Below are 27,114 nucleotides of genomic sequence, written 5' to 3'. Positions count from 1 at the left end.
AAGATTCTCTGTTGCTCTCCCTAGGCATGACTTGGGAACAAGGGAGGTAGAAAACACCATTTCCCTTCAAGAGCTCTCATCCTCAGCAGTTCGCAGCAAATAATTTAAAAGGTAACACTCCGCCCATATCACAAGTGGGGTCACTTCAGAGTGATCTGCCAGTGAGGAGTGAGAAAAACTGGCTGCGCATGACTGTTGAAACTGTGCAGTTTTTTGATTACCACAATAAAAATCTAAAATATTAATCAGTCACAGTTCTATGGATCTGTTTCTGCCCCTTGCACCAGTATGTTTTTGCTCCTAGCAGGTTTATCATACTGACCTTTGAGAAAAATCTGCAGAAAAGGATATTAAGGATCAATGAAACTGGGCGAGAAGATGAATTTCTGTTCCATGGAAATTGTGACGTAAATGGGTTAGTGAGGATAGAAGAAGAATAATTGTTAATTGGTGCTAGAGAATCACTTTTTAACTTGGTCTTTGTGCAGCTTTTATTCAATAGTATCTGTTACCTTACAAGATATTTTGGTTTTGATAAAGTGTTTGCCCATTCTGATATAAGCTCCATTTTACGATCCCTGGATTTAACGTGTCTCAGATATCACTGAAATACTGGAGGAAACAAAATAGTCCACAAACTGATTAATGTATATTTATAACAATTCTTAGTCCTTGTGGAATCAGCATTTCCTAATGCAAAGTTACTTAAATTTTTCATTTAAAAAACCCCAAACTCTTCTGACCTCTCTCCTTTTCTAACATTTCTGTCACTATCACTTGTCCAGTTTCTACGTTTGTCTGTTCACGGATGAGCTTGTGTGATATTTTGCACAGTGGGTAGTAACGGCCATCTCTAGGTGGTATGAGAGTGGCAGAATAAAAACCTGGCTAAAGTGCTTATGTCTCCCAGATTCCTTTCTTGTGATTTCCTCACATATTTATATGGATTTCTTTTATATGGTTTTGAGTGGTTTATATTTGAAAGATGTGGGGATCAATTCTACTTCTGTGGAAAAATTGATGCACACGCAGAGAGAGAGAGAGATCAAAATCACTGAATGTACAATCCTGTTTATTACCATTATTACAGGCATAAATGCATATGATGGTAATGTTAAGATAATGTTCTTCAAAATCAACTGTTGCATTTCTTTGATTTTATGAAGACTTCAAAATGAAGTTGCCCTTACGCATTTAATGAATATAATAGCCATAAAAGTTAGCCAACTATGGAGGAAAGCTTTTAAAATAGTTTTTGAAAGTTGGTATTTTATTTCAAACTAATGGCTGATAGGTTTTACTTTTAAAATATAAAAGAATATAGAGAAAACTATCAGACATAAATGCCTTTGTTTCTTCTTCTGACTGAGCCAACCTGTTAGATGTTTTGTGCTACTGGCAAATCTGTGTTTATTTGGAGTTGGCTTTGACATTAAGTGGTGTCACAAAATATTTGATATGAATTCACAGAAATTGTTTTAAAAAACACACAACGTTTTCTTTGTTCAGCAAGAGTACCTTCCTCTAAGCTTGCCTTAAAGGAAAAAATATTCTTAGTTATCATCATCAGTATTTTAGTTGTGTGTTTTGGGTTTTTTAACCTGGTGGGATCTTATTTGTACAGTACTAATACATCTATTTTTTTCAGTTCAAGAAAAGAAAGATATATTTATTAAGAAAATAATTGAGGCTTTAAAATATGCCTGATTATCAGGACAGATCTAATAAAAGCCTAACTGATTTGAAGTATACAGGCCTGAATTTTTCTGTTGTCATTTTACAAATAATGTAGACTATTCCCCTATCAACATTAAACTCAGCCCAGAACAGAAGTCAGGCTAGATTTTTTTCATCATCTGCAACAAAAGCTTTTCAGACCTAATCAGCTCTTCAGAGACTGCCCACTGTCTTCAGCAAATCCCAACTTTGCTCTTCATTGTCAAATTAATGTGGATGATATGAGAATCCAAATTGAAATGCTCAGCACCTGCATGTGATTTCTCTGCAGATAAGGCAAATTTGAATTTTCCAGCAGCAAGAGAGCAGGTTTGGGGTAAGAAGGAAGTGTTGAACAGTGTCAGTGGAGTTAGGCTCTCCATTTCACCCCATAGGCACCATCCTCACCCTCTTCCTCCTTTGAGCTGCTGGACTGGGGCTATTGTGGTGTTGTCCTGTTGTTCCTACAGCAAAGGTGACAGCAGCAGTTACAGGCATGTAAGTGGTAGAAAAAAATTCCATGCCACTGAAGTCAACCTTAATAAATCATCATCTGTAACAAAGGATGCAGGTATCTTACCTACTATGTTACTTTTTGACTCTGGAAGTACTAATTCAGTGATGTTCCTGAGAAAAGATCACAGTTTTATATGTGGCTTTTGACTTCTAAAGACAAGTCATAAATGTAACTGCAAGCATTAAATGGTCAGTGCAGATGGCATGGGTACAAACAGTAATGTAGGTGAAAGATGAGGGGTTGAAAGAAACCTGTGGCGGAGTGTTCTAGTTTGCAGTAGCAGTGTATTTCCTAAGTGATTTACAAACTTACAGCATATAGGTGTGGAAGTGCCATGAGTGACCGTGATGTGCTTTCAAAAACAGTCAGAAGGGGTAAGAGCAAGCTTTTACTCTTAAATGAATACTGTTTGTTTCATTTATTGGAGATGTAGATTAAACGGTATCTTGTTTTTCTTTAAAAAGACTCCCCCCATTAAATCCCCATGCAGTAAATTATTTGCAACTCAGTGTATCTTACATCTATGAATGTGTATACGTGTGAACAAATGAACATCTGAGTCAGGATGAAGATGTATAATTTTCTTAATTTTACTGATGTCTAAAACATTAAGCCATCATTAGAATGCAGCTGTTGATAATAGGATTGGCTTGGTTGCAGAAACCCATGGGTTTCTGGTTACTGTTAACAGTTACTAAATTAAAACAAAAATTATTTGTGCTAGATTCAAATGCTTCCAAGTGGGTAATTCGTTATATTTTTAGTTTGACCTGTGGATTTCAACATGGTCAAAAAATCTTGGCCTGAAGGCATAAGACATCTCTGATAGTTATTCCTTCAGGTCCTTAGCAAAATGTCAATTAAAACATAGAAATCAGTGCTTTTCACTAAAGGCCAGAGCAGGATTTGAAGGGCTGTCTTGAGCAAATGTCAGTTTAAATTCTTACCAGTTTCTCCTTTCTTCTCCTTTCTTGAATTCACTTTTTGCAGTGACTGAGAATATAAATTATGTTTCAGAAGTTACTGTTACATTTGTTAAAAACACTCTTAATTTGAAATGACCATTCTGGTCATTGAAATCTGGTAAATTTTGATTTAGATGCGTTTCATGTAAAATCAACATATTGTCCTTTGATTTATTGAAACACGTCACAGTATATTTTTCTACAGTTTTAAAATAGTTATATGGTATCAGATTTTTCAAATGACTTATTACATCCTCTAGTTGCTTGTCCTGTCTTTCCTTGAAGAGATCACATCTAAGTACAGACACACTACACGTAAAGGGTAAGAAAATGCTAAGCAGAAAGCAATAGAAACAGGCCAAGGGAGTCAGAGGGAATTATGATAATAGAGTAGAGCCATAGTTATATGGCTGCCAAGGAAAAGCTTGAGTACAGCTTCAATTCTTCTAAATAACTGGCAAACCTTACTAAAATAAAAATCTTCGGTTTTAAATTCACTGCAATTGAAATTGTTGAGACAGTTGAGCACGCTTTCCATTTAGCATTTGAATAATCCCTTTAAGGTATAAGTACTTGTGTATTCAAAATATTTTGGTGTGTAGAGATCTGAAAGAAGAGAGTGAGGTAACTTTTAGACCAGCTGAGAAAAGTTGTACTGATTGCATGGGGAGTAATCGTGAAGAAGCACAGAATCACAGAATCACAGAATCGTCTAGGTTAGAAAAGACCTTGAAGATCATCCAGTCCAACCATTAACCCAGCACTGACAGATCCCAACTACACCAGATCCCTCAGCGCTATGTCAACCCGCCTCTTGAACACGTCCAGGGATGGGGACTCCACCACCTCCCTGGGCAGCCCATTCCAACACCTGACTACCCATTCTGTAAAGAAATACTTCCTAATATCTAGTCTAAACCTAAGCAGATGGGTGAGGCATCACAGCCACTGTACACATTGAGCTAACAGTGATAACCGTGGGTGAGGAGGCTGCACTGTGTAAGTGGGAAACGGGAATGTGGTGAGGGATTCCCTCCCATGTATCATCTTGAGTTTTCTTTCCAGAAGTGTTGTCCAGCTGGAGGTTAAGGACTTTGTCTGTTTATCTGGGGTTTCTTGGTATCTAGGAGTGGATAAGTTGAGGCTGTTGGACATCATGGTCAAGCGCCATGTCCAAGGCAGCTCTGGAGCCCTGCGCAGTGAAGCTGCGCCTCCAAAACACGCTTGGACTTCCCGAGCACCCGCTGTGCAGAGACCCTCAAACAGGCATCGCTGTACTCATGGTGCCGAAGTTGCTCCAGTGAGTCCCAGATGGGTTTGACTTGATGAATACAATGTAAACGGGTGTCTGAGTAATCCCAGACAGAAGGATGATAAAACTGAGAGACACAATTCTTTTTCCACTCTAAACCCTTTCCTTTCTTTCCTGGAAGAACTCCACTGACTCTATTTGACTTTAATTTCCTCATCATCTCTTTTTTGTTGAAGACAGTCATCTGACCAAAAGGCAAAGTCAAAAATGGTGAAAGGTGCAAGTAGGTAGCCTGTGTGAGGCACATAACTTTGCAAGGGTTTTCTGTGGCTGGGTAACACTGCACTTCTGCTGGAGATTGATACAAGGAAATGATCACCTACTCTGCAACTTATTTACTTATAGCAACTTATAATGATTTCTGAATATTGCTTAATAATCCTGCTTGCCCTGACTGTTCTGGGGAAGCTTACCAAGGACTACTGTGTTCATCAAAGCAAAGCAGTTTTCTGTGGAAACTTACCAAGAATTACTATGTTCGGCAAAAATAAGAGACGTGTCCTTGGAAAGCAGATGGGTTCTAACAAGTTTAGTCTTTGTAGTGGATAGATAGCCATACATGGGCAGTAGAAATTAATAGACTGGTGCTTTTAGATAAGATAGAGGTGGTAAACCGGCGAGAACCACTCTTGTTATTCAAGAAATTGGCTAAGAGAATCTGTGCATGCTCCGAGGAAAGAGATGCTTCTAGCAACTAAGGTAGACGTGATAATATCCTGTAGAAAAATATTTATTTTTAAGTGCTGCTTAGCTTTAGCTAACCAAATGTATGCAGCTTTGGTTTCTCTTAGAGATATTTTCAAGTCTTTACAGGGAGAGATACCTGGAATCCCCAAAGCCTGGACACAGTCAGTAGCTGACTCTCACCTACACTTCTGAATTTTATTAGCACAGTCTCTAGTATCCCCAGCCAGTATCTATTGCCATCTATTCTTTGGGCAGATAGATGATCCTTTGCAGCTGAAGAAATCCAAAGCTCATATCAGCCTTGGTACAGATGCATAAATCCCTCAATTCTACATCGATCAGCTGCTGAGAGTGTCCTCAGGACTATTTATAATATTTCCCCTCTCAGTGCTCAGTTTGAGAGCTTAGCTCTCAAAGAATGACAAGTGGCCTGCCCAAAAGCAGAGCTTCTTAAAAAGCTTCAGGAGTGGCAAGTGGAAACGGGTGGAACCAGTGTCTAGAGACCGCTTGGGCCATCTGGGTGAGTCACCACTTTGCTTTTAAACTGTCTCCCTCTTGCTGGCTTTCCATTCTCTGACGTGAGTTTTGATTTGACTTAAACTAAAAATAACGGCTAACGCATATTGTATATGTCCAGAGGAAAAAAAAAAAAAAAAAAAAAAAGGCACAGTATCTTTGTTTCCTGCACAAGCTAATGTATAGTCTGAATTAAAATGACAGGGACAGTCTCTTTGGGAGCAAGAGAAAGGAAAGCAAAGGGACTGCTGTGACTCTGTGGAATGATCAAACCACATGCAAGCAGAGCAATGGTTTGCTTTGTAACTTCAGAGCTCAAACCTGATCAGTCTCAAGGCTGGGAAGGTTTTGGTGTTGAGGAAGAGCTTTAAGCCTGGTTTATTTCCTGTTATGTACTGAAGTTTACAAACCTGTATTTTAAATGAGACAATTGCACATGGAGGGATTTGAATGGTGGTTGTTTTTTCGCTTGGCAAACGGGTTACCTGTGATTATGTTCAGTAGGTCTGTACAGATGCCTGTACACATGCCTAAGTTATTCAAGGACACCCGAGATCATTCTTGGAAAGAAGAAGGAGATTTTTCTTCACTGTGAACAGTTTATGCTTTACTGAAGTGGCATGGTGGTAAAAGATACCAGATGATTACGACTATGTTCTCAAAGCTCTTAACCCTCCAAATATTTTGAAAGGAGAGCAACATGAGTTACTTAATAGATGCTTAGTTTGCTTTGTTTACTAGAAGATGAATATTCTCAGGAGTGATATTGAGGTGTTTACTTTTCCTGTATATGCCTTTTTTTGTATCATTTATCACTGTAAAAGCTGGAATTTTTCTTCCGTGGGCAATTCCCCTACATATTCTGATTTTGTTCATTTGAAATGTCAATAGAAACAGATGCACAACACTAATTTTAATGAGCAGCCGGCTTCCAGAGCTCCAGAACATCCAATTTCATGGCTTATCCAATCTCATAACACCTTGTAAGGTTTTTGTTCAATGGAGCCCTTTTGTTAAATTTAGAATAATTGTCCCTATTGTTTTACAGGCACCCACTAAAAGTAAGATGCTAACAGATACTTAATTCGAGACTTCACAGATCTTTAATTGGAGATAAAAGCATTTTCAGGCAGTCCGGGGCTTGATCTTTTAAAAGCTATTACTGTTAGATTTCATAGTGTCTCCTGGAGATTTGTATATGGGAAACATACTGCAAATTCACTGAGTTCTTAAAGTAATTTTATCTCATGGCTTTAAAAGTTCATGTCCTTTTTGTGTTCAGCTTGTTATAATTAATAATTCAGAATTTCCAGATTTAGTAATTCAGAATTTCAGGCCCTTTTGTGGAGTTACATACTAAAAAATAAAATCCTTCAAATTTTAAAGTTTATATAAATGAATTTAGGGTGAATATACATGAGCGCACCATTCACTACCCATAGCTGGTATAAGGCCCACCAAAATCATTCACCTGTTCTGTGGTCTGCCTCATCTTTAATGGTTTGAGCACGTTACAAAGAACATGTGCAGCCACCTGTAAATTTTGGTTTTAGTGTCACTTCCCAATTTTTTTCATAGAAATAACTTCACAAAATTTACCTTAGTGAACTCTTCACGATGGAAATTGTTCAGATTTGTGTTGAAAATCTACAGATGGAGATAATTTATTAAACTCCTTACCAGTTTCACATTTTATCTGGAATACTTTCAGTTTTCTGACCAGTCAGAAAGTGGTATTGAGTATAAAGAGACATGGTAAATAATTCTGTGTTCCTTATGCCACTATTCCATAGTAGTACTTAGGGGTAAAATACAGGGCATTTACCAGATACATATCTGGGATCTTGATGAGTGAGTAGACTGCACATGAAAGTGAAATGCATTTTTTTTCCCCCCCCACTCTTTCCTGGGCCAAATCATTCTGGTTTAGTGTGTCTCTTACCCATTTGGATAGTGGAAGTAATGATTCCAAGCTTCCCTTTGAATTGCTTGCAGAAATATGCATGAAAACATAGAGAAGTTATTGTTGTGTTAAACTTCTCAACCATTTTTCCTGGCTTTATTGCATTACAATTTCTCTGGAACCTATCTATGCCTGTTGAGAGTTATCTCGACAGTGCACATGTGCACCCTCCAAGGCTTCCGTGTGCAGCCAGATCACCTAATGTAAATGTTGGGGACGTTTTTGTACCTGTCAGCTGTGCCACAAATGAACGATGGTTCCCTGTGGAAACTTAAGGAATTATGCAGCAATAAAAGAAATAATTGAAGCTAGATGAGCTTTAGCTCTAAGTTTCGTATTAGTCTTGAACTCTCAGGAAAACTTTGGTTTGAGAGAATGAACGTGGTTCCTGACAAGTACAATCCTTCCTCTATGGTTTATTTGAGAATATTATCTGCTGTATTTGAGTTGTGCTGTAGACATAGGAATGCATCTAAATTAATTTAGAACAGGGGCAAAAGATGATTAATATTTGAGATAATTAAAACTTGCTTCTAAATAGATTTCTGGGAAATCTCTCTGGAGATTTTTGTAATTACGTTGGTGCCAAAAGATAGTAAATAAAAAATAAATCCCTGTTTTGTTCTTTTCAGAAATGACAGGAGAAAAGTGTACTTGATAGTCATATCAGGAACAATAACCTGATGAGATTTTTGTTTATTTAATAACAAATTACCTAGTGTGTGCAGGTTTAATGATGATGATAGCTTTTATTCTTCCAAGCAAATGTGAGGACCATTACTCTGAAACCAAATAGAGTGGATTTCAGCAGGTAATTTCCTCTTAATTATAATGTTGAAGAAAAATGACTGAATCAGAGAATGCTAGGGGGAAAGTTGTATAATCACCTCTGTTATGATATGATCTCTCAAATTTCTCATGTTTTCAAGGATTTACACTCTTTAGTGTACATGGTCATGTAAAGTACTTCTAACTCTTATTCATATATTTCATATATTACTTCACTAAACACCAAAACACATCTGTCAGACCCAGTTCTGAATTACTAAAAGTGCTGGGCTGGATTTCCTTGGAGGGCTCAAAGAGACGATGGCCTCATGGCTGCTGCAGGTAAAATCATCCAGAGGAGCAGCGGAGCAAGTCTCCCAGAAATTCTGCGAATGTCTCAATTGCATCCAGCCCTGTCTCACTTCTTTTTACCTGCAAGGTGATAAGTGGGCAGGGTTTATGGGGAGAAAGGCTGAGGCGGCCTGGCTGCCTTGGCCTCTGTCTTACTCTTTTAGTATCAGACTTACGTATTTTGGACAGGCTGGAGCGATGGGCTGAGGCCAACTGGAGGAGTTTCAATAAGGCCAAATGCCGGGTGCTGCACTTGGGCCACAACAACCCCCAGCAGCGCTACAGGCTTGGGGAGGAGTGGCTGGAGAGCTGCCAGTCAGAGAGGGACCTGGGGGTGTTGATTGACAGCCGGCTGAACAGGAGCCAGCAGTGTGCCCAGGTGGCCAAGAAGGCCAATGGCATCCTGGCTTGTATCAGCAATAGCGTGGCCAGCAGGGACAGGGAAGGGATCTTACCCCTGGACTCGGCACTGGTGAGGCTGCACCTCGATGACTGTGTTCAGTTTTGGGCCCCTCACTCCAAAAAGGCCATTGAATGACTCGAGCGTGTCCAGAGAAGGGCAACGGAGCTGGTGCAGGGTCTGGAGCACAGGTCTGATGGGGAGCGGCTGAGGGAACTGGGGGGGTTTAGTGTGGAGAAGAGGAGGCTGAGGGGAGACCTCATCGCCCTCTACAGCTCCCTGAAAGGAGGGTGCGGAGATGGGGGATGAGTCTCTTGAGCCAAGGAACCAGCGCCAGGACAAGAGGGAATGGCCTCAAGCTGTGCCAGGGCAGGGTTAGACTGGCTCTTAGGAAGTATTTCTTTACAGAACGGGTAGTCGGGCGTTGGAATGGGCTGCCCAGGGAGGTGGTGGAGTCCCCATCCCTGGAGGTGTTCAAGAGGTGGGTTGACAGCACTGAGGGATCTGATGTAGTTGGGATCTGTCAGTGCCAGGTTAACGGTTGGACTGGATGATCTTCAAGTTCCCTTCCAACCTAAATGATTCTGTGATTCTATTGTTCTTTTAACAGCTAAATTAAATTCTTACAAGCTACCTTTACGTTTTAATTCAAATAAATACTCTTTGCTGAAGGGTCACTTTTCTCACATTGAAGCATGGTCTATTGATTAAAAAGTCCTGCTACTCATCAGAAGTTAATGTGGCAAAATCTGACACCATGTTACACAGCTCTGTAGCATGCATTAGCATGTTGTAAAATACCTGTGCTAACTCCATTCCTGTAAAGCTTTTAATTTAGAGTGTGTATTTTGACAGAGCTATTTCAGTTCACTTTTGTTGTATCAACAAAGTGTTGGTATGATTTAGTGAGCTTAAACCACTTTTGCAACTGTTTCTGTTGCTGTTTAGAAAAGAAAATTCCCTGTTTCCGTGTAGTTAGTAGCTGACGTGATACACAATATATTCTCAATAACAACAAAGCTGCTTTATACCATATTACTGAATACAGATGAAAATTACCAATTTGCTATTAATGAAACTGTGGGTTGTGATGTTTTGTCTGTTTAAACACAGCGTAGAGGTCAAAACTGAATCTGAGGACTAGACTCGGAGGCATTAAGAGACTGAAATCGTACAAATGACAGGACCTGAGTTTCTAAGTGCTTCTCTGAATCTGCTCCTAAATATAACTGGCAAATAACCTAGTCTGAATTTTGTGAAATGTCTCAACTGTCTGTGTATCCCAGTAACACAGACTGGTCTGCTGAAAAATAGTTATTCAGACATCAGTGTGCAAAAAACCCTTTCTTTGCTTTAAACCCCTTTGATCCCCCTTTTCTCACAGTTCTTTAGTGCACAGTTTGTATTCTTACTGGCTTCACTGCTTTAGTAACCTGCTGCTACGTCACCTTTTAATCTTTGGAAACAGTGAATTACTATCAATACTAGTGAAGGGGCACTCCCTGAGAATAGAAGTAACCTGTTAAAATGTAATGTCTCACAGACATGCTCTGTAACCAGTTGATGGTACAATTCATCTCATCTGAAAAGAGGTTGGGTGATTCCTGCCAGAATTTAAATGGGTGCCAGGAACCCTCCTGCCACTACCAGAGAAGCTCCTCTGGGTGCACATGGGAAAGTGGCTGTTGCAGCAGAGCCTGGGGCGCTACCAGGGAGTGGTGGGACTGTGGAGATCCCAGGGACAAGCGTTGCCATCCATGTTGCTTTTTGGGACTTGATAGATCACACAGGTCAGCACAAGCTGCCAGGGCCCTCCCACCTCTCTGCTGTGGGAGCAGCTGCCTCTTGGGCTGTGCTTACAGGCATGGTGCTACTCCACATCCTCTGACGGTCCCTGAGGGCTGACTGCAGGAATGGGATCATTGGAATATATTGGATGCTTTAAAACGCTTCATTCTTCACAATAGATGTGACTTATTTAGGCAGTTAGTGTTAAAACAGCTAAATCAGGTAAATAGCCTTCTATTAGAAAATGCTGAGTTACTGATCTGAAAAAATTGTCTATTATACCCTCTGGCAATGCCTCTTCTGATTGCCCTTGTAATTTGGTATATTTGGGTGCATATGCATGCAGACAATTTGTGACACACACATGGGCTGTCTGTGCTTGTCCTTTGTCATTGAAACAGGGTTGGAACAGTGGGGAGGGTTCATTAGGGGGCTAGTTAAAATCTGTTTGCAAAGCTGCATTTTCTACTACTGCTGATACGACAAATGTATTCTCCTTTTTGTTTTCTGACATTGTGCTTAGAGCCAGCTTTGATATCTAATAGTAAGTGGCAGTGGTGGTGCTCAGCCCACTGCTGTGAGGCAGAAGCCCTCTGTTAGAGGTGGGGAAGGCCACATGCAGCTGGTCACTTCACACAGGCACTTGGGACTGTCTCAGCCCTGCAGCACAGGGCAGGCTCACCTCTTCGCTCAGGAAGGCATGAATGGGAGCTTTTGGATGGTTGTGCCAAAACTGCCAGACCTGTACAGGTCAGCCGCAGAGAGAGCGTGCGTTGGAATACGTTTGGAAGTGCTACTATACTGGAAGGCCCTATAATCTGTGTGTTTTACTTCTTAGAGATGAGGATTTCGAAATGCATTAGTTCTTCAACACTTGTCTTTGGTGAAAAGATGCTGCTGTTTCATTTATATGTAAACCAGCACATTTAGGCTGCACGGTGGTTTTGCCCAGGCAACCCAGTGCCGTTATCATTTTGTTTCCTCTAGAAGAGAAGTGTGTGAATGTCACATAGGCTGGACTGTCCTGTATGCAAAAATATAGTCTGACTTTTCAATAAATAATATAACACACATCTTCCCATCTTCAGCAACAACACACTGTAACTTTCAGGACAAGCTGAATAAGTGTTGGAGTTTTTAGAGTATTTAGAAGTTTCTTGAACTTCGAAGGAGTTTTTATAATATGCTAAAATGTTTTTGAAAGGTTATTAACCAACCTTAAGCCATGCTCATCTTCTGTTATTGAAAAATTTCAGTTTTTAAACTGAAATTTTAAAAGTTTCACTGCTTCTGTCTGTGTTTAAATAGATGGATTTTTCAGCTCTCTTCTTTCCAAACCTCTGGTCATTTTTCCTATGGGACCTCTCAGATAAGATATTTTATCTTTAAGGTATTTTATCTGTAAGATATTTTGGGGGGATGGTCAGTAACAAACCCAGTTGTGAGGAAGGCAAACTGCAAGTTTTGATTTTGATGGTCTGTTTACCAATGTTGCCTTTTAATCCTTTACTAACTTCATGAGATGTGTAAAAATACAGAAATACACAAGTTACTTTGTTTTTGCCTTACAGGACACACCGGCAAGTCGAGTCCGATACAAAGTAGATGTTGTCCAGTTTCCTTACAGTGCCAGCATTTTTGATGTGGAAGAAAACTCAGGACGTGTAGTAACCCGAGTAAACCTGAATGAAGAGCCAAGTACAGTGTTTAAGGTACGAACTCATACAACTATACTGTCAGGAAATGTTGCCTCTGTTTGGTGGAATGCCTTTAAGCTTCGTGTTTCTTTGTGTTGCTTTATATTGCATAGAAAGATGTGACATTTTTGTTTGGTCTGTTTCTTTACTTCCTTAAATTTCTTCCTGGCACATGTTTTGTGCCTTTTTGATTTCAGATACTTCTTGAATGGATGTGATTGCTGCTGTTAGGAGGGCAGAAGAAACAGGGAGGCAGCTGAAGGAAACCTCAGCTTTTGGAAGTTACCTTAGTGATCTCTTTGTTTTCAGTAGGGCTATCAGCATAGCAATTTTGTGAGAACTTTGTAAGAATGGTGAGATATCTTGAAAAGAAAGTTACTGCACAGTTGGATAGTCTGGGACTTCCTTGTTCACAAATGCTGTAATGTACCAACATTGGCTTTAAGGGGACTTAAATTACTATTGTGTTGTTATTGTTCCTGAAGAGTTTCAAGTGTAGTCAATGTGGAGTAAGTTATGATTTTAATAAAAATCATTGGAACGGATCTACCCTCTTAAATCCAGGAGTGGAGGGGGTAATTAAAATTAAAGTGTGTCAGTAAGCAAAAAAAAAAAAAAAAGTATCTATAACATGTGGGAGTTTATATATAATTTTCCTAGTTGGAAACTGCCCATCTTCTGTATGGTCATTAAGATACGTTTTGTTTCTTCTTTCAGTTATTTATTTTTGAAATGAGGATTAAAGAGAGGTTTATGTGCATACTTTTCCATTGTAAGGAATAAAGCTGTCCACTGCACTGTTCTCCACTTCTGAGTGTCCCATCAAGTGCTGCTGTTAGCTTAGGGCAGTGCTAACTGGAGTTTTTTTCAGTTTTTAACTAGCATAGCAAAACTCAAAGGGGAAGAGAGTTATCTCTTGGTTAACATCACCAGAGTGTAGCTTTTCTGTTGCTACACTTCTTATTTTTACTTCTCAGTAATTATTTGGTGTGTCTGTTTTCTGAAGGTGTGATATATAACATGCAGGTGATGTGCACGTGGACGCGGAGCTACGTTTCTATATGAAGGCTGCTCTATATTAGGGCAAAACAATGGTAATTTTAGCGGGGCATTACTTTCCAGAAAATATGGATGCTTAGGGAAGAAGCACAGAAAAGACTCCAGAAATCAGTGATGTGGAGAGTTTGAGTTGGTGTTTGCATCTAGATCACTGCGCTTCTATCTGCCACTGAATCTTCTGTGAATTTTTCTAGTCATTTTTAACATGCTCATACTTTCTGTAATTACGGTATCTTGCACTGCTGAGTTCTTTAATATATTGGCTGAAAAAGATGCCTTCTTTTGTTTTAAACTTTCTTTACTGACCTCTTCTGAGAATAGCTCGGAATCACAAAAATGAGTTGAAAACCCTTTGCTAGAGTGAGGTGCTGACCTGCTCCATCTAGTGACCTCCTGAAATAAGGACATATTTAGAGAGAGAGGAAACTGGAAGACTGTCTGTTACTCCATTTTCAGTTGGTTGGTCTCTTATCCTCTTGCTAGCAGGTCAACCCATTTGTCCCAGCAGACAGGCACAGATTAAAGAAACAAATAGACACGTGTAAAGATCAGATAAGCAAAAGATTTATAATAGGCCACGTTTGGAGAAGGTCTTCTGGTCTTGTTCATGTTTTAGTATACCGAAGATCTCTTTTCTATGAGGATTTTTTGGGAGGGGAGGTAATGTTAATTTTTTTGTTATGATATCAGACCTCAGTTTTAAATATTAATGTCAGCAACGCAGAATTCTTACCTAGCGCTTTTTCTGTTTTATTGGGAATTAATGGTGGTTTTTTGATAAAAATCATTGCACTGCATAGATATAGAATTGAACTATATACTGTTAAAGAATTTGAAATTGATTCTGGAGTTCTGAGTAAGGACATTCTGTGATTAGATGTGAAGGGAACCCCCTGAAAAGTGTACTTGAAGCTGGCAGCGTGTTTTGGAGAGGTATTTGTAGAAGCCTGTTTATCTGAATTCCAGTTTACTGTGTTTCTGTAAATTTTCTAGCAGATGGTTCCAACTTGTAGATGGCTGTCACCTTTTTGCTCTGCTGTGTTTGTTACACAATGTATGATTTTCAGTGAAAGAAAATCTCATCTGACTTGTTAGACCCTGAAAATACAAGTATCGTTGGAAGTCAACATAAAAAAATGTTCTTGCCTATATTGAGAGAGTGATTTTCTGTATTGTTTATAGCTAGTGGTCATTGCGTATGATGATGGGGATCCTGTGAAGTTCAACACCACTACCGTAGAAATTACTGTACTGCAGCCTTCAGTAATTCCACGATTTACACAGGATGAATACAGGTAAAGCATTTATTTGTCCACATTATAACAGCTATCTTTTAAGTTGAAATAAGCTCCTGTTTTAATGCTAGTCTGAGATACGTGGGCTATGAAAATGCTCTATTGTCAGTGTGGAAGTGCTTCCCCTGCATATACCTCAACTTTTGTACCTTCTGCTCTGCACTTTGGCTCACGGAAGGAAATAAGACACAAAAATAAGGTTTGAACCACAAAAATAAGGTTTGAACCAAAGCACCAAAAACCTTGTGTACTTAGAGTGATAACATATTTACTGATGTTAAATCTTTAGGAAATAAATTGGATGCTGCTCTAAGGAAAGAGCAGACAGTGCTCGAGTCCACCAGAAGCCCAACTGTGTGAAATTACCTGCAGGACATTTTTGCAGTGCTCCCATATGACAAAGTGAGGGTAGCAAAATACTTCAGAGCTACTTTTTTCTCTTAGTCACAAGTTAGTGGGCAGCTGGCCATTCCCTAATCATATCAGACAGTGGTGCAATTTTACCATCCTAACAGGTTGCCTCCAACTGAAAAGAACTGGGCTGTAGGTGCCAGTGACACTGAGAAGTTTGTTTGAAATTATCCTCTCATAAGCTGTTGAAAATGTCAGTCATGTGGATAAACAAAAAATTTTGTGTGCTGAATTGTAGCTGGGATCACCAGGGCTCTAGGTTAAGTTTCCTCGAGGCTCTCTGAGTGTGTTTTCATCCTGTACACCGTTCATGTGAGACATGTGAGAATTCAGACTTGACCTCTTTGACATTAGAAGTGCAGATGATAGTTATTATTGCTACAGAGCCATGATTTGATAAAGCTTACCCTCTGACACTTTAATAATCAACCCCATTTTCTTAAAATTAAGTAAAAAAAAAAGTGGTGCACAGGCTGATTAGTTAAATTTTGTTTCAGGGAATGTGTTCATAAATGGTTTCTGATATCTGTGTAGTAATAGGAAGTAACAGGGTCAATGCATACAGCCTCCCAGTATCAAGAAGTTATAGCCTTGCTGCAATACGTGCTCTTGATTCAGATGTAGCAACATAATTAGTATCAGAATATAATGGGGTTTGTATGTATATTTTTAAAACTAAATACTGCAGGAGATCAGAAATCAGAAATTGGATGGAACATTATTGGCTTCGATAGACTCTAATGAGAGGACTTGCTCAGCTATTTTAAGGAGTTTAGACAAAAATTCATGATGTGCATTCTGGTTTTCCTCATGATAAGGGTATTAGCGTTTTGAAGGAATATCTTAAAGAAAATGAAAAACGGCAAAATATTAATTTTGTATTTAATGTTGAAACAGAAATGTGAAATTTCTGAAAGAAGAGTGCAAAATTATAAACTTTGCATTTAATTATACTGCAAATGATAATCCTTTGTTGACGGAATTTTCTTGAGAGATGTTATTTCTGCTACTCCCTGTATTTTATTAGATAACTTCAAATGCATGAAGTGTAGTTTAGGTAATGTAGCCAAGGTAGACATTTAAAGAAAAATGTTTCTATTTGTTTCTGTAATTTCAGATATTGTGTGAACGCATGCATTTTCTGAATAATATTTAAAGCCTTTCTGTAATAGACTTAACCTTCTGTGTTACTATTTTCGAGAAAAAATTGACCAGGTCCTGTTTGTGTAACTGTGAGGGAAAAAACTGTGTAGCTATGTTTAACAGAAAGACATGAAAATATGATAATTATGAGACCTTTTCAAGATACTCCACGTTTTGGGTAAATTACAGAAGCTAATTTTTCCAGCCTCAGGAACCCACCAGGGGGCTGGAGCAGCAAACGAGACTCTTCACTGCCTGGGGCATACTTAGTAATGCGTTTTGTTTCCTTTTTCTTTTATGACTTTATTCCAAATGACCTTCACCTTTAAGGATCTTGTCCTTGAGTCTTCCCTGGTGACAGATGTGATCCCAAGCAGTGTGTTTTGGGAGAGGCTACAATGCAGCCACAGTGCTAGACCACTCGGGCTGAGTCCAGTACGAGTCCCGCCTCAGAAATCCTTGGAGCACGGTGTGGTCCACCTCTGCAATGTAGAAGAGGTATCTTGCAGTTTTCACGTCAACCAACACAGCGTCTTTGTTTGCAGGGTTGTGAGAAGAGACTTTAAGGTTCAGGAGGACAGGCAGAGTTTGCATTGCCTTCTGAAAAATGAACTGACCTCCTGCTTCCTGAGGCCACCTTGAGCTCCGGTTTTATCCCAGGAGATGAGAACTTTATTTCACTACAATGAAGAAGGCTTACACTAAAAAGTGGCTCAGATCCCCTAATACCCTTAGATGACAACTGAATTACCCATGCTATCTTCTTCTCCTTGTGAACTCGCCAGGATTAGCTGAATAGCCTAGTTTCTTTTTCCAAAGAAATAGCACTACTCCATTCTTCGTACAATCTTTGATGCACACCATCTAAAAAACCTCTTAAAATCTTTTGGGGGCAGCAAAGGCACTTAGTTACTCATTTCCTTCAAAGTCAGAAATTAAATAAAAACAACCCCATAACTTTCTGGTTCAGCTCTGAGACTCTCTCAAACATTTTGGAGCAGGCTAGTTTGGATTCCTCAAGTTTTCAGGGATTGTCACACTCTACAAACTGCACTTCGTGTTTAGTTTCTTGACAGTGATGCAAGCTGAAACTGGCAGGTTTCATATAACTTTATTTTTCAGTTGTCATAAGTCTGTCTTTAGGGTAAATGTCAGTACAGAGTAATGGTGCTGCTTGCAAAATGATAAACTGTTGGATGTGGATACTAGAATTTCTGAAGGATTGAGAATTAGGGGCTTTAGAGTGGATTAGTATTGATCTTTGCTTGTGTAATTACCATAATCTGGATGATTCCAGCATTGTTTCCTAGCTGTTTTACAAACTTAATTTCTGTGTATTTAGAAAAAGGTCACAGTTTAACGGTTTTACAGAATAAAGCTGCCTTAGCCGTTGCAGCATGTATTAAAAATCAGAAATAAATACAAAAAATAGGAGAGAGGGGCCCAGATGGCGTGATCAAAAAGGCATAGCCGCGTTCGACAGATAGGGAGATAAAAGTGTAACATCCTTGAGCAGTTGGTCTGACAGCTCTCTGCTCTGTCAGAAGTGCACCAGCGCATTAGGGTCTCTGCTTGGAGTCCTGTTCATACGAAGGGAGGCTTTGATTGATTCTTATCTACATCTTAAAGTGACTTCTGCAGGAGGCAGCAGTCACGAAGATGAGAGTCAGAGATTTGCATTTTATTCACTGGCTCTCCCTCTGCATTATTTCATAATTTGGGGAAAATTAATTAGTCTCTTTTTCCCCTCACCTTCTTTGTTTGGATTGTAGATGGTAGTGGATACTTCTAAATGCTGCTACACTATACATATAAAAAACAAAGGGGAGTTAAGAGCTCTGAGAAATGTAAAAATACACCATGGAGCAGTTGCTTTATGACAAGTGAGTAATAAAATATAGTTCCTTCCTAAAGGCTGAGATAGATGACCACTAAGGTACTTCAGAAAGATATCTGCTGCAACCAGTCAGCTCTTCTAGAGGGAACTAGCACGTCAAGGCCAAGCATCCGGCAGCCTGGGTGCAGCACGCCGTAGGACGTTCCTCCTCCGTGCACTCCTACCCCGTCAGGAGCAGAGCAGCATCAGCCGACAGGTCTGCATGATCCGGTCCAGCAGCTTGTGAAGGTGCCACCCAGGGGCTTGAAGGCCGTTAGCATAGTTAGTAAGGGCGAAATGATCCGTGCCTAGTGCTCCTTGCACGTGAGCATCTTCTGGGGACACCGATACACTGCAGCTCCCACAGATCTCGCCCCAGTGCGTCCTTAGACGTGAACCTAACTGCCTTCACCACCCTTGAGCTGGTACTGCAAGTGATCCCAGTGCTCCCAGCCTGGATCTTCATTCTGAAGCTGCGGAGTTTAACTGTATTAGCAATGGGGATCCTTCTCTACTTGGATCTTTGTCATGGATATTAAATACAACTTTGAGAGAGCTGACAGCAGCAGTGCCTGCTAAATAAAGTGTTTTCCAAACCCAAGCATTATCTGCTTGTTCCACAAAAATGCAAAATGTAAAGAGGCAAAAATCAGAAAGAATCAAAGGCCTGTAACATGCAGACATCTAATTGTAGATGGCTAGTCCACCTCTGAGCCCACTTGACCTTTTGTTGCCGGGGAAGGACACTGCTGCTGATGCTTTTCTCGCTGCACCTCCCTGCAGGGTAGTTGGCAGTCAGTCGGATTTTTCTGGTTCTCCAAAGCGCTGGTGGCAGGAGGAGGCACAAGCGCCAAACCTGATGGATGGGGCAGTTGTCAGCAGTGTACGGAGAAGGCCTGAGCTGCCACTTCCCAGCCAAAGTGACAAGAGAGCAAGGGCCTGGGGGTGCTGGGCACAGCAAGATGATGAAGAAGGGGGTGCCAGCACATGGCACATGAGACTTTCTGCATCGCTGCCCAAAACAGGCTGTGGCCATTTGCACAGTTTATTAAGGTTTTTAATGCTGACTTTGATCTCATTCTGCTTAGTGCTGACAGAACAGCCACATCTCTGGCAAGAAATCACTTGCTTAGGAAAATCAAATCGGCTGTTTTGAGTGCTCCTTTCCCAAGCTATTATTTCTCTTGTCCTGCTGGCTCCACCCAGGTCACATCTTGATTGAACTCCAGAGCAAGTAATTGATCCAGAAGTTTCCATTTCTTCCAAACAAGTAATGGCAGCACTTTCAATTCTTAATTAACAGATCATAGCTAGTAGCGCTACGGAACAGTGAAGACCAGATGTGAAGTGAACCTCAGATGAATAGAAAGAGATTTTTTTTTTTAGCAAGCCTGTCCTCTTTATGAGTACGTTCTCATTTTTAAAAAATAAAAGTTCAAAGGGACTTGGGATCTTTTTCTTGTTTTGTTAATTAATAAATATCACATCCACTGCAACTAGAAGGTCATTTCTAATAGCAGTGTGCTGCTGTAGCAGGAAATGAAATGTTAACCGAAAGCAGCGTCATTGGTTCCTAATTGTTGCCTGTGGGCACATTAAACAGGTGTTCAGCCATTTCACGGCAGAAAAAGGAAAATACTGGAAACTTTTAGCTTCTGTTAGCATTGCATTATAGGTCCCCAACCTGTTTGAAAAGAGCTGTCCAGTTGTATGGTAATCTGAAGTTTGGTTCTAATTTATGAGGAAATATGTGAAGTTGTGAATTTGAGGCTATTACTTGATGAAAATGTAGTGTGGCATTTTATTTCTCTATTAGCAACAACACTCTACTGTAAAAATGTATTCTGGTTAAAAAGTGAGATTCTGTGACATGTGGACCTCTTGCTCGCTCAGTAGAAGATAGGTTGTAATGTTTTCCACTTAATTAAATCCGCCAATACTGCGGGCAGATATTATCCAAGCAAACAGCTATGTATCATAGGATTTCACAAAACAAAATTATGGAGGCAATTGGAAGTGTTGTTCTGAGAGGCTTTTCCCAGTTCTCTGATTTACTGCTGTTCAGTCAGTTATTCTCACTGTGAAGTAGGAAATGGGGAATCCTGCATAGTGGCACTGCGGGTATGGGTAGCATTTCACGTTGGAAATATCTCTTAATTCAGTGTCTCCTTCAAAAAGGTGCCATTTGGCACAGAACAGCATCCACAATGGTGTGAATGTCTGAGGCCTTGTAGAAGCAACTGTGCTTTTCTTATCATGAGTGTCCTACTAATTCAGTCATCCTTTACAATGCATGAGAGAAAAACACAAGTATTAAGAGAAATTAGTTATTCCAGGAAGAGGAACAGGTTAATCTCTACATGCCTTAAAAATGAGGAGTGATAAATTCTGTTCAGAAGTGAAGACAGCAGTTGAGAATGTCCTTTGTTCAAACAAAGAGCAGAACAGGGGAAATAAACCCAAACCATATACACCAGGGATTTGGAGGAGAAGGGAGCATTTTTGGGTTATAGGCAACAGTGCGCCTCTCAAAGCTATTTTCTTACTGATTTACTTATTTGTCTCTGACGTGTTGCTTTCAGAAGTAATTTGAGAAGTTATAACTTGTTTCCTGTAAGTAAAATGACATTATTCAGGGAACCAAGATGCTTCCTAAATGAAACCATGTGCCAAAGTGGCAGGATATAGACTTCTGCCATAGCTGCAGTTAGTTTTTCATCAGGCTGGTTGTGAGCTGTATTTCTTTAAGCCTCAGTTCATTTAAGCTTTCTTTTTTTCCTTCCTATTAGAGCTCACTGCCATTTTAAGTAGTGCTCAGTTAGGGGGTCATTTCCCCCTTCTTGTGACAGGATTGCACGGGGTTTTAGTTTTGTCCCTCAGAAGTATTTTGTTTAACAACGGTAGATTTAGAGCATCCATTTGGATAATCCTTTTCCCAGGCTATGCAAGTCTTACCACTGCTTCTCCTGACTTTCCCATAACGGAATTCACATTTAAATTTTATGAATGAAAAGACATGAAAGAGAGTGAAATACCCCTGGCAACATATCTGATGCAGCATTTCTGAGGTGGGAGGAAAATATATCAATGTTTTTCTCAAACTGAAGGTATAGGAACGATGCGTAGGGTCCAACGTGCATTTTTAATTCGCCTCACATGTCAGCGGTAGGTTGGCTTCAGGAAAATACATGTGATTTTGCCTTTGGAATCAATGTTTTATGGTGGTGTTCTCCTGGTACTTATTTGGTTTGTAATAAAAAATAAGAAAGCACGCTTTAGCGTGTGGTTACGAAAGTTAGGAAATTAAATTATTTCTGCAGCAGATACTGAAGCATGGTTTGCCGTTGAAAAATTAGTGAGCGAGTTAGCAGATGATTACAGTGTAGTAGAAAGATCACTCTTTTTTTTTTTTTTTTTCCTGTTTTCCTTGTTTTAGTAGTGGTACATTGCATTTTATTAAAATCTTCCAATTTTTACTAAATGAAAAGGAAACTCTAATTTTATGTTTTGTTTTAGTTGTTTTGTGTTTTTTTTTTTTTTTCCAATTAAATATTATGGTGAAATAAATCTAGCTGCATGTTACCTGGTCATACCAGAAGAGGTGGCAAGCACAGGGTCCAGGTCTGTGCAGGGAATCTGCCTTGCTGTGCTTAGTCAGAGCTTTCAACACCATGTTGCACTTTAATGAAATGTAGAACTAAGTCACTCTTGGAATGTGAATATGGAATAGAAATAATGCACAACTGTGGTATTAAACCCTATTGGCTTTAGACAGTCTATTACAAGAGAGCAAAGCCATGGCATTATCCTTGGTCTTAGAATTGAACCTATCGATACCTGTCCCACTGACTAATTCAAGTATGTGAGTGTGTCCTACATTGTGCTTGATGGGATTTTTTTCTTCCTTTTTCCTTCTGTAGTAATCCTGACAGAAATTTTCATGTCTTCATGTCCTTAGCTTTAATTTAGGAAGATTGGTGGGATAGCACAAATGCATCATGCCTGATGACAGAGTTCACAGTTACAAAATTTGACATTTGGTTTAAACAATAATAGGTTATGACAGGGGTTCACTGTAACAATGTCCAGACTCCCTTGTCATCTGTTTTGGAGATAAATACCATGAAAAGGTCAGAATATCTTGAACCAATTTGAGAATTGAGACAGAATGTGAGGATATTAAGTACAGTAAGGAATATATGATCCTTTTCAGGACACTTTGAAGATAAACCGCTTGAAAAATATATCTAATTAAGAAGAAAATGTTATTTTCCAGAAAAAAATACTCACTCTTTCTTACAAACTGTTCAGATTGTTACAGTGGCACTTACTGGCAACTGAAAATTTGAGAAATTGATCAATTATTGCTCTAAAATGTGGCTAGGTCCTTTTTTTGAGCAAGGACAGGAAGCCAAGGTAGTCTAAATGCAATGAGGAAAGGATTAAAAGAGCTGACATCATGATGTTTACTTCTTGCTTTCTTGTTTTGGTTTTTGTTTGTTTGTTTGTTTTCCTGTACCAGTTAGAAACTTCTAAGTTTTTTCACAAATTTAAACACTCGACTTCATAGCCAGACTGATTTAAGTTTTTTGTTTGTAGAGTTTTCATTAGCTATTTTAGTTTCCGTATAACTTCACTGTTAGCTCGCCTCATTTTAGGCACTCTAGTGCTCTGTCTACACTTGACTTTTCTCCAGAAAAACATGTAAATTCAGTTGTTTTTAATGGCTTGCATAGCTCCTCTTTAATACAAAGCGTCAGTCAGACAATAAGCCGAATGAAATCACTTCACTTGAGAAGTTGGATGAAAAGAGTCTGTGCAGGAATGGGTATGCTGCTCAGAAACATGTTTCAGAGAGAAGAGAGTGGAATAGCTTCAGGTAAAATGCCCCTGAGTGTTAAAAGTAGCTAAGGCCAAAACACTTTAAGAAACTATAATGTGAGAGATGGTAGGGAGACGATTTTACCAGGAGAGGTCCAAATGACATTTTAATCAAGTTGAGCTAAGAATCTTAGTAATGTATTTAAACACAAAACAAAACCAAAAAAATTTAAGTTCTGAGGTATGCTTATGGACCTCCGTGAACTAAAATATAATCCACAAAATAGAGTTGACTGAAGTGTCTAATGCAGAGTACATGCACATCATACTATTAAACTTCAGTACTAAACCAATTTTCCAATTTATTATTGGGTTTGCTGGTTTTAAATTTAATTTTTGATTAAATCTCATGTTTATACTTTTGGAGATAGAAAAGTTTCATGGTGAATTTAAAGCATATTGAATATCAGGCAAATTGAAAAATGGATGAGAGTCTGACATGTTTAGTAAAGGGAAAAAAGAAGTAGAAAACAAGAGAGGAAAAGTTAAAATTTCACTTTGGACATCAAAAATAGTTATGTCTTGCAATGTATTTGATATGTGTTCAGTCTCCATTTCTCCCTCTGATCAAGGTATGGATAACTGAGATGTAGCAAATTAAAAGATATTCTTTTACAATTTGTATCCTTTTTGTGGTTTTGTGTATAAATCATGACTTTAATCCTGTTGTTCTGGTTTGGGGTGCTTTTTGTTTCCGTGGGGCAAACACATTTTGTGGCACGGTTTCATGCTGAAGCACTAAGCAATGCAATAGAGGCCTCAAATCTTAAAGGTAAATCTTAAACTTGTTCAGGAGTAACTAAATCAGAAGAGTGGGACAGAAGACTTTATTGTTGAACACCTATTTTGTCAATTTTAAATTACTTTGTTCTTCCCAAATCCGAGGCCAGCAGATGCCAATCTTATCTCAGCATGGCACAAAGCGATTGAGGCTGCTCCTTTTTTACGCTTTGCTGCCTTCGTGCCCCCTTTACACACCACAGCTTGGCAGGAAGGGTTGGGGCAGGTTGGGTGGCTTCACGCCAAGTATGGGGATCCTACAGCGTCTTCGTTGCACCACAGCGATGGGAGCCCCTTCTGGCATCTGTCCCATCCTGGATGCTGACAAGGTGCCGTTTACTATTTCTGTGAAAACATTGAAGTGAGGATCGACCAACCTGAATTGCACATTGATGTGACAGTTACAGAAAAATACCATGTGAATGGAAAAAACATCGGTATAGAAATATATTTATTTTGTCATGGTCAAACTGTGGTTGTGCAAAAGGAAGCGTTCAGGAGGAGAAATGAAGACTGTGGGTAGACTGAGTTGCAGCGAGGTGGCTAAAGTGTGTGTTAACTGCTGTTTATCCTATTTCACCCCAAGATTTGTGGGGTGCATGTGGATTATCATGTTAATGCACGGGGCCTTCTTACATTCAGTGGCTTCTTACATACAGTGACAGTATGTGGATACCCGTGCATTTAAGTATTGGGGAGGATATTAGAAATCACATATTTGAGAAGGTGTTTTGTTCAGAAGCTTTGAGGGAAACAGGTTCATTTATTTCAAGTCAGCCAGCACTGCTCTGTAAGGCAGTGGCATGCCAACCCCACGCAGGTGACAGGGACAGAAATGTACTGTCAGGTACGGTCAGAGCCTGTGGCTGGCAGGGTAATTACTGTATTGGCAGTTGCACTCAGAGGCTCAATAAGGTGTTGCAAACATTATCAGACAAAAATACCTTCAGACACTCTGAATCTTAATCATGTGTTGAAGTCACAGCAGTACCTTTGCCTTTCACTACACTGTCGGTTTTCTCAGCCTTCTCTGGGTGGCTTGGACTGGATTGCACTGCTTTGCTGGTGTCACGTCTTCTCACAAAAATAACCAGCCTTTATCATCCAGTAATGCAAAATTATTGCATAAAAATGCCCTTGCCTGTCCTCTAAACCGGCTTCAAATAGTATGTCTACCACTTACCAAAAAAAAAAAAAAAAAAAAGCACTCTTGTACATCTTAGTCATTCAAAAATTGGAAAATAATGAACTTATCCCCAAAGAAAGCTTATTAGAGCTTGTAATACTGGATAAAGAACAGTATATTGTCAGCTGAATACCCTTGTCTTTTGCCTGTTCACTTCTCCACAATTCAGCAAAATGTTCTTAAGAGACCAGCTGTATGTTTTAATTCAGCTGATGCATTGCTCCCGTTGAACCTGATCACCGTAGTTAAATCAGGGAAATGAAATCAATACTGTGGCGGTTCTCTGTCCACTCCCTCTGTAGCCTCTCATAGCAAACACAAATCCGCTTGCTAATTGATATTGATTTGTCAATTCATTGAATTCAGCTATGTCAGAGGGGAAGTTACAAGGCCATTTCCATTAAAAGAATATACTGAAAGTATATGAAATGTAGTGTTTGTGTATACGCAGTCATGAGGGTTTCTGTTCAAATTATACACCTTCAGAAGAAAAAGAAAACAACGTAATATCTAATGCAGCATGGAAAGGATCTTTAATTTCCTCACAGGCCTGCATCTCTGACCTCATCAAAAGAGCTACAGCTTGAAATGCTTTCAGATTTGACAGCCTTTTTTCCCTGTCTCTAAGATTAACCTTTGCATTTGTAACATGCACGTTAATAAGCATTTTATAGCACTAGTTTTGCAGCTTAATAAATCGGGTAGCAATAATGAATTTTATTTCTACTGCGGATAGCACACTTGAGGCAGAAGGGTGGGAGCCAGAATGATCTGCTCTGTGAATGTGTCTTTGAGTAAATGTGAACTTATCATCACCTTTTTCTGCAAAATCGGGAGGTCAGTGTTTCAGTACAGTCACTATTACATGATCCAGTGTGGCTCAGCCTTGGAATAGCATTTCCTCTCCATTATTTGTACAGTGGAAGGCCTAGGGATACTTGGAAGAATTGATACCTCACCATGCTAAGTGAGATACAGTGATTTAATTTAAGACAGACGGGGCTCTCCACAGGAAGCAAAACAAATAAATAAAACAATGGAAGATGTTACAAGAAGGGAAGGAAAAGTGCATCTTAGCCCTATGGGCCATGGATATGGTTTGCATTTGGCATCTTTTTTACAGGTGGTGTAACCCGGAGCATGAGCGGTCAAGCCAGCAATATGGTGCCATAATTGGATTAAGCTGAGAGCAATAACTCAGGAAGAGCGAGAGAAATATAACCCTTAGGGCAAAGTAAGGGAGTAGTCAGAGAGTCTAGGGTCAGGGTGAAGGCAGTCGGAACAGCAGATTGAGGGAAGAGGCAGAAGTATAGGTTATACTTCTGACCAACGTTCGTGTAGGCAGAAGGCAACTGCTGCACAAAGCTGCAAAGCACAAAGGCAAGTACATCATCTCCAGGGCAAGAGGTCGTGGAACAGGCATCGTCGCCCAAAATACTCAGGTCTCTTTTTTCTTTTTTTTTTTTTTTTTTATCTTTAAACAATAATGAATAATTTACCTGCTGAAATTTTTAAACTTAATTCTATATAGTCGGTCTCATTATCTAGAACTTTTCCTAGGATGTTCAAAGCAATATTCATCCCAAAGAAAATGTAAGACAGAGATCAAAGGCAGATTGTTGGTGTCTTGGTGTGTGAGGGCAAAGGTTTGCATTCAGTAGTTAGGATTGCAACCTTGGGTTCCAGTTTTCTGTGCTGAGAATGGGAAAATGTGGTAGGAGGGGGAGTATTTGAAAAATACCAGAAGGATGAAAGAGGGAAGTCATGAAATATTCTCTGAAGTGTGTAGATTCTGCCCAGAAC

General features: G+C 39.6%; 1 protein-coding gene across 1 annotated transcript in view; it reads left to right on the top strand.

Annotated features, from left to right (window-relative positions):
- PCDH15 (protocadherin related 15) overlaps positions 1–27,114 on the top strand; it is a 459,942-nt gene that overhangs the window by 348,449 nt on the left and 84,379 nt on the right. Inside the window, exons 23-24 of the mRNA XM_074830171.1 lie at positions 12,555–12,695; positions 14,922–15,034. Of these exons, the coding sequence (XP_074686272.1) occupies positions 12,555–12,695; positions 14,922–15,034 (254 nt within the window). The remainder of the gene's footprint in view (positions 1–12,554; positions 12,696–14,921; positions 15,035–27,114) is intronic.

Source organism: Strix aluco, chromosome 7, assembly GCF_031877795.1.
Source record: "Strix aluco isolate bStrAlu1 chromosome 7, bStrAlu1.hap1, whole genome shotgun sequence".
NCBI classification, from domain to species: Eukaryota; Metazoa; Chordata; class Aves; order Strigiformes; family Strigidae; genus Strix; species Strix aluco.
Note: the sequence above shows the minus strand (reverse complement) of the source record. Positions and strands in the feature narration are given on the sequence as shown.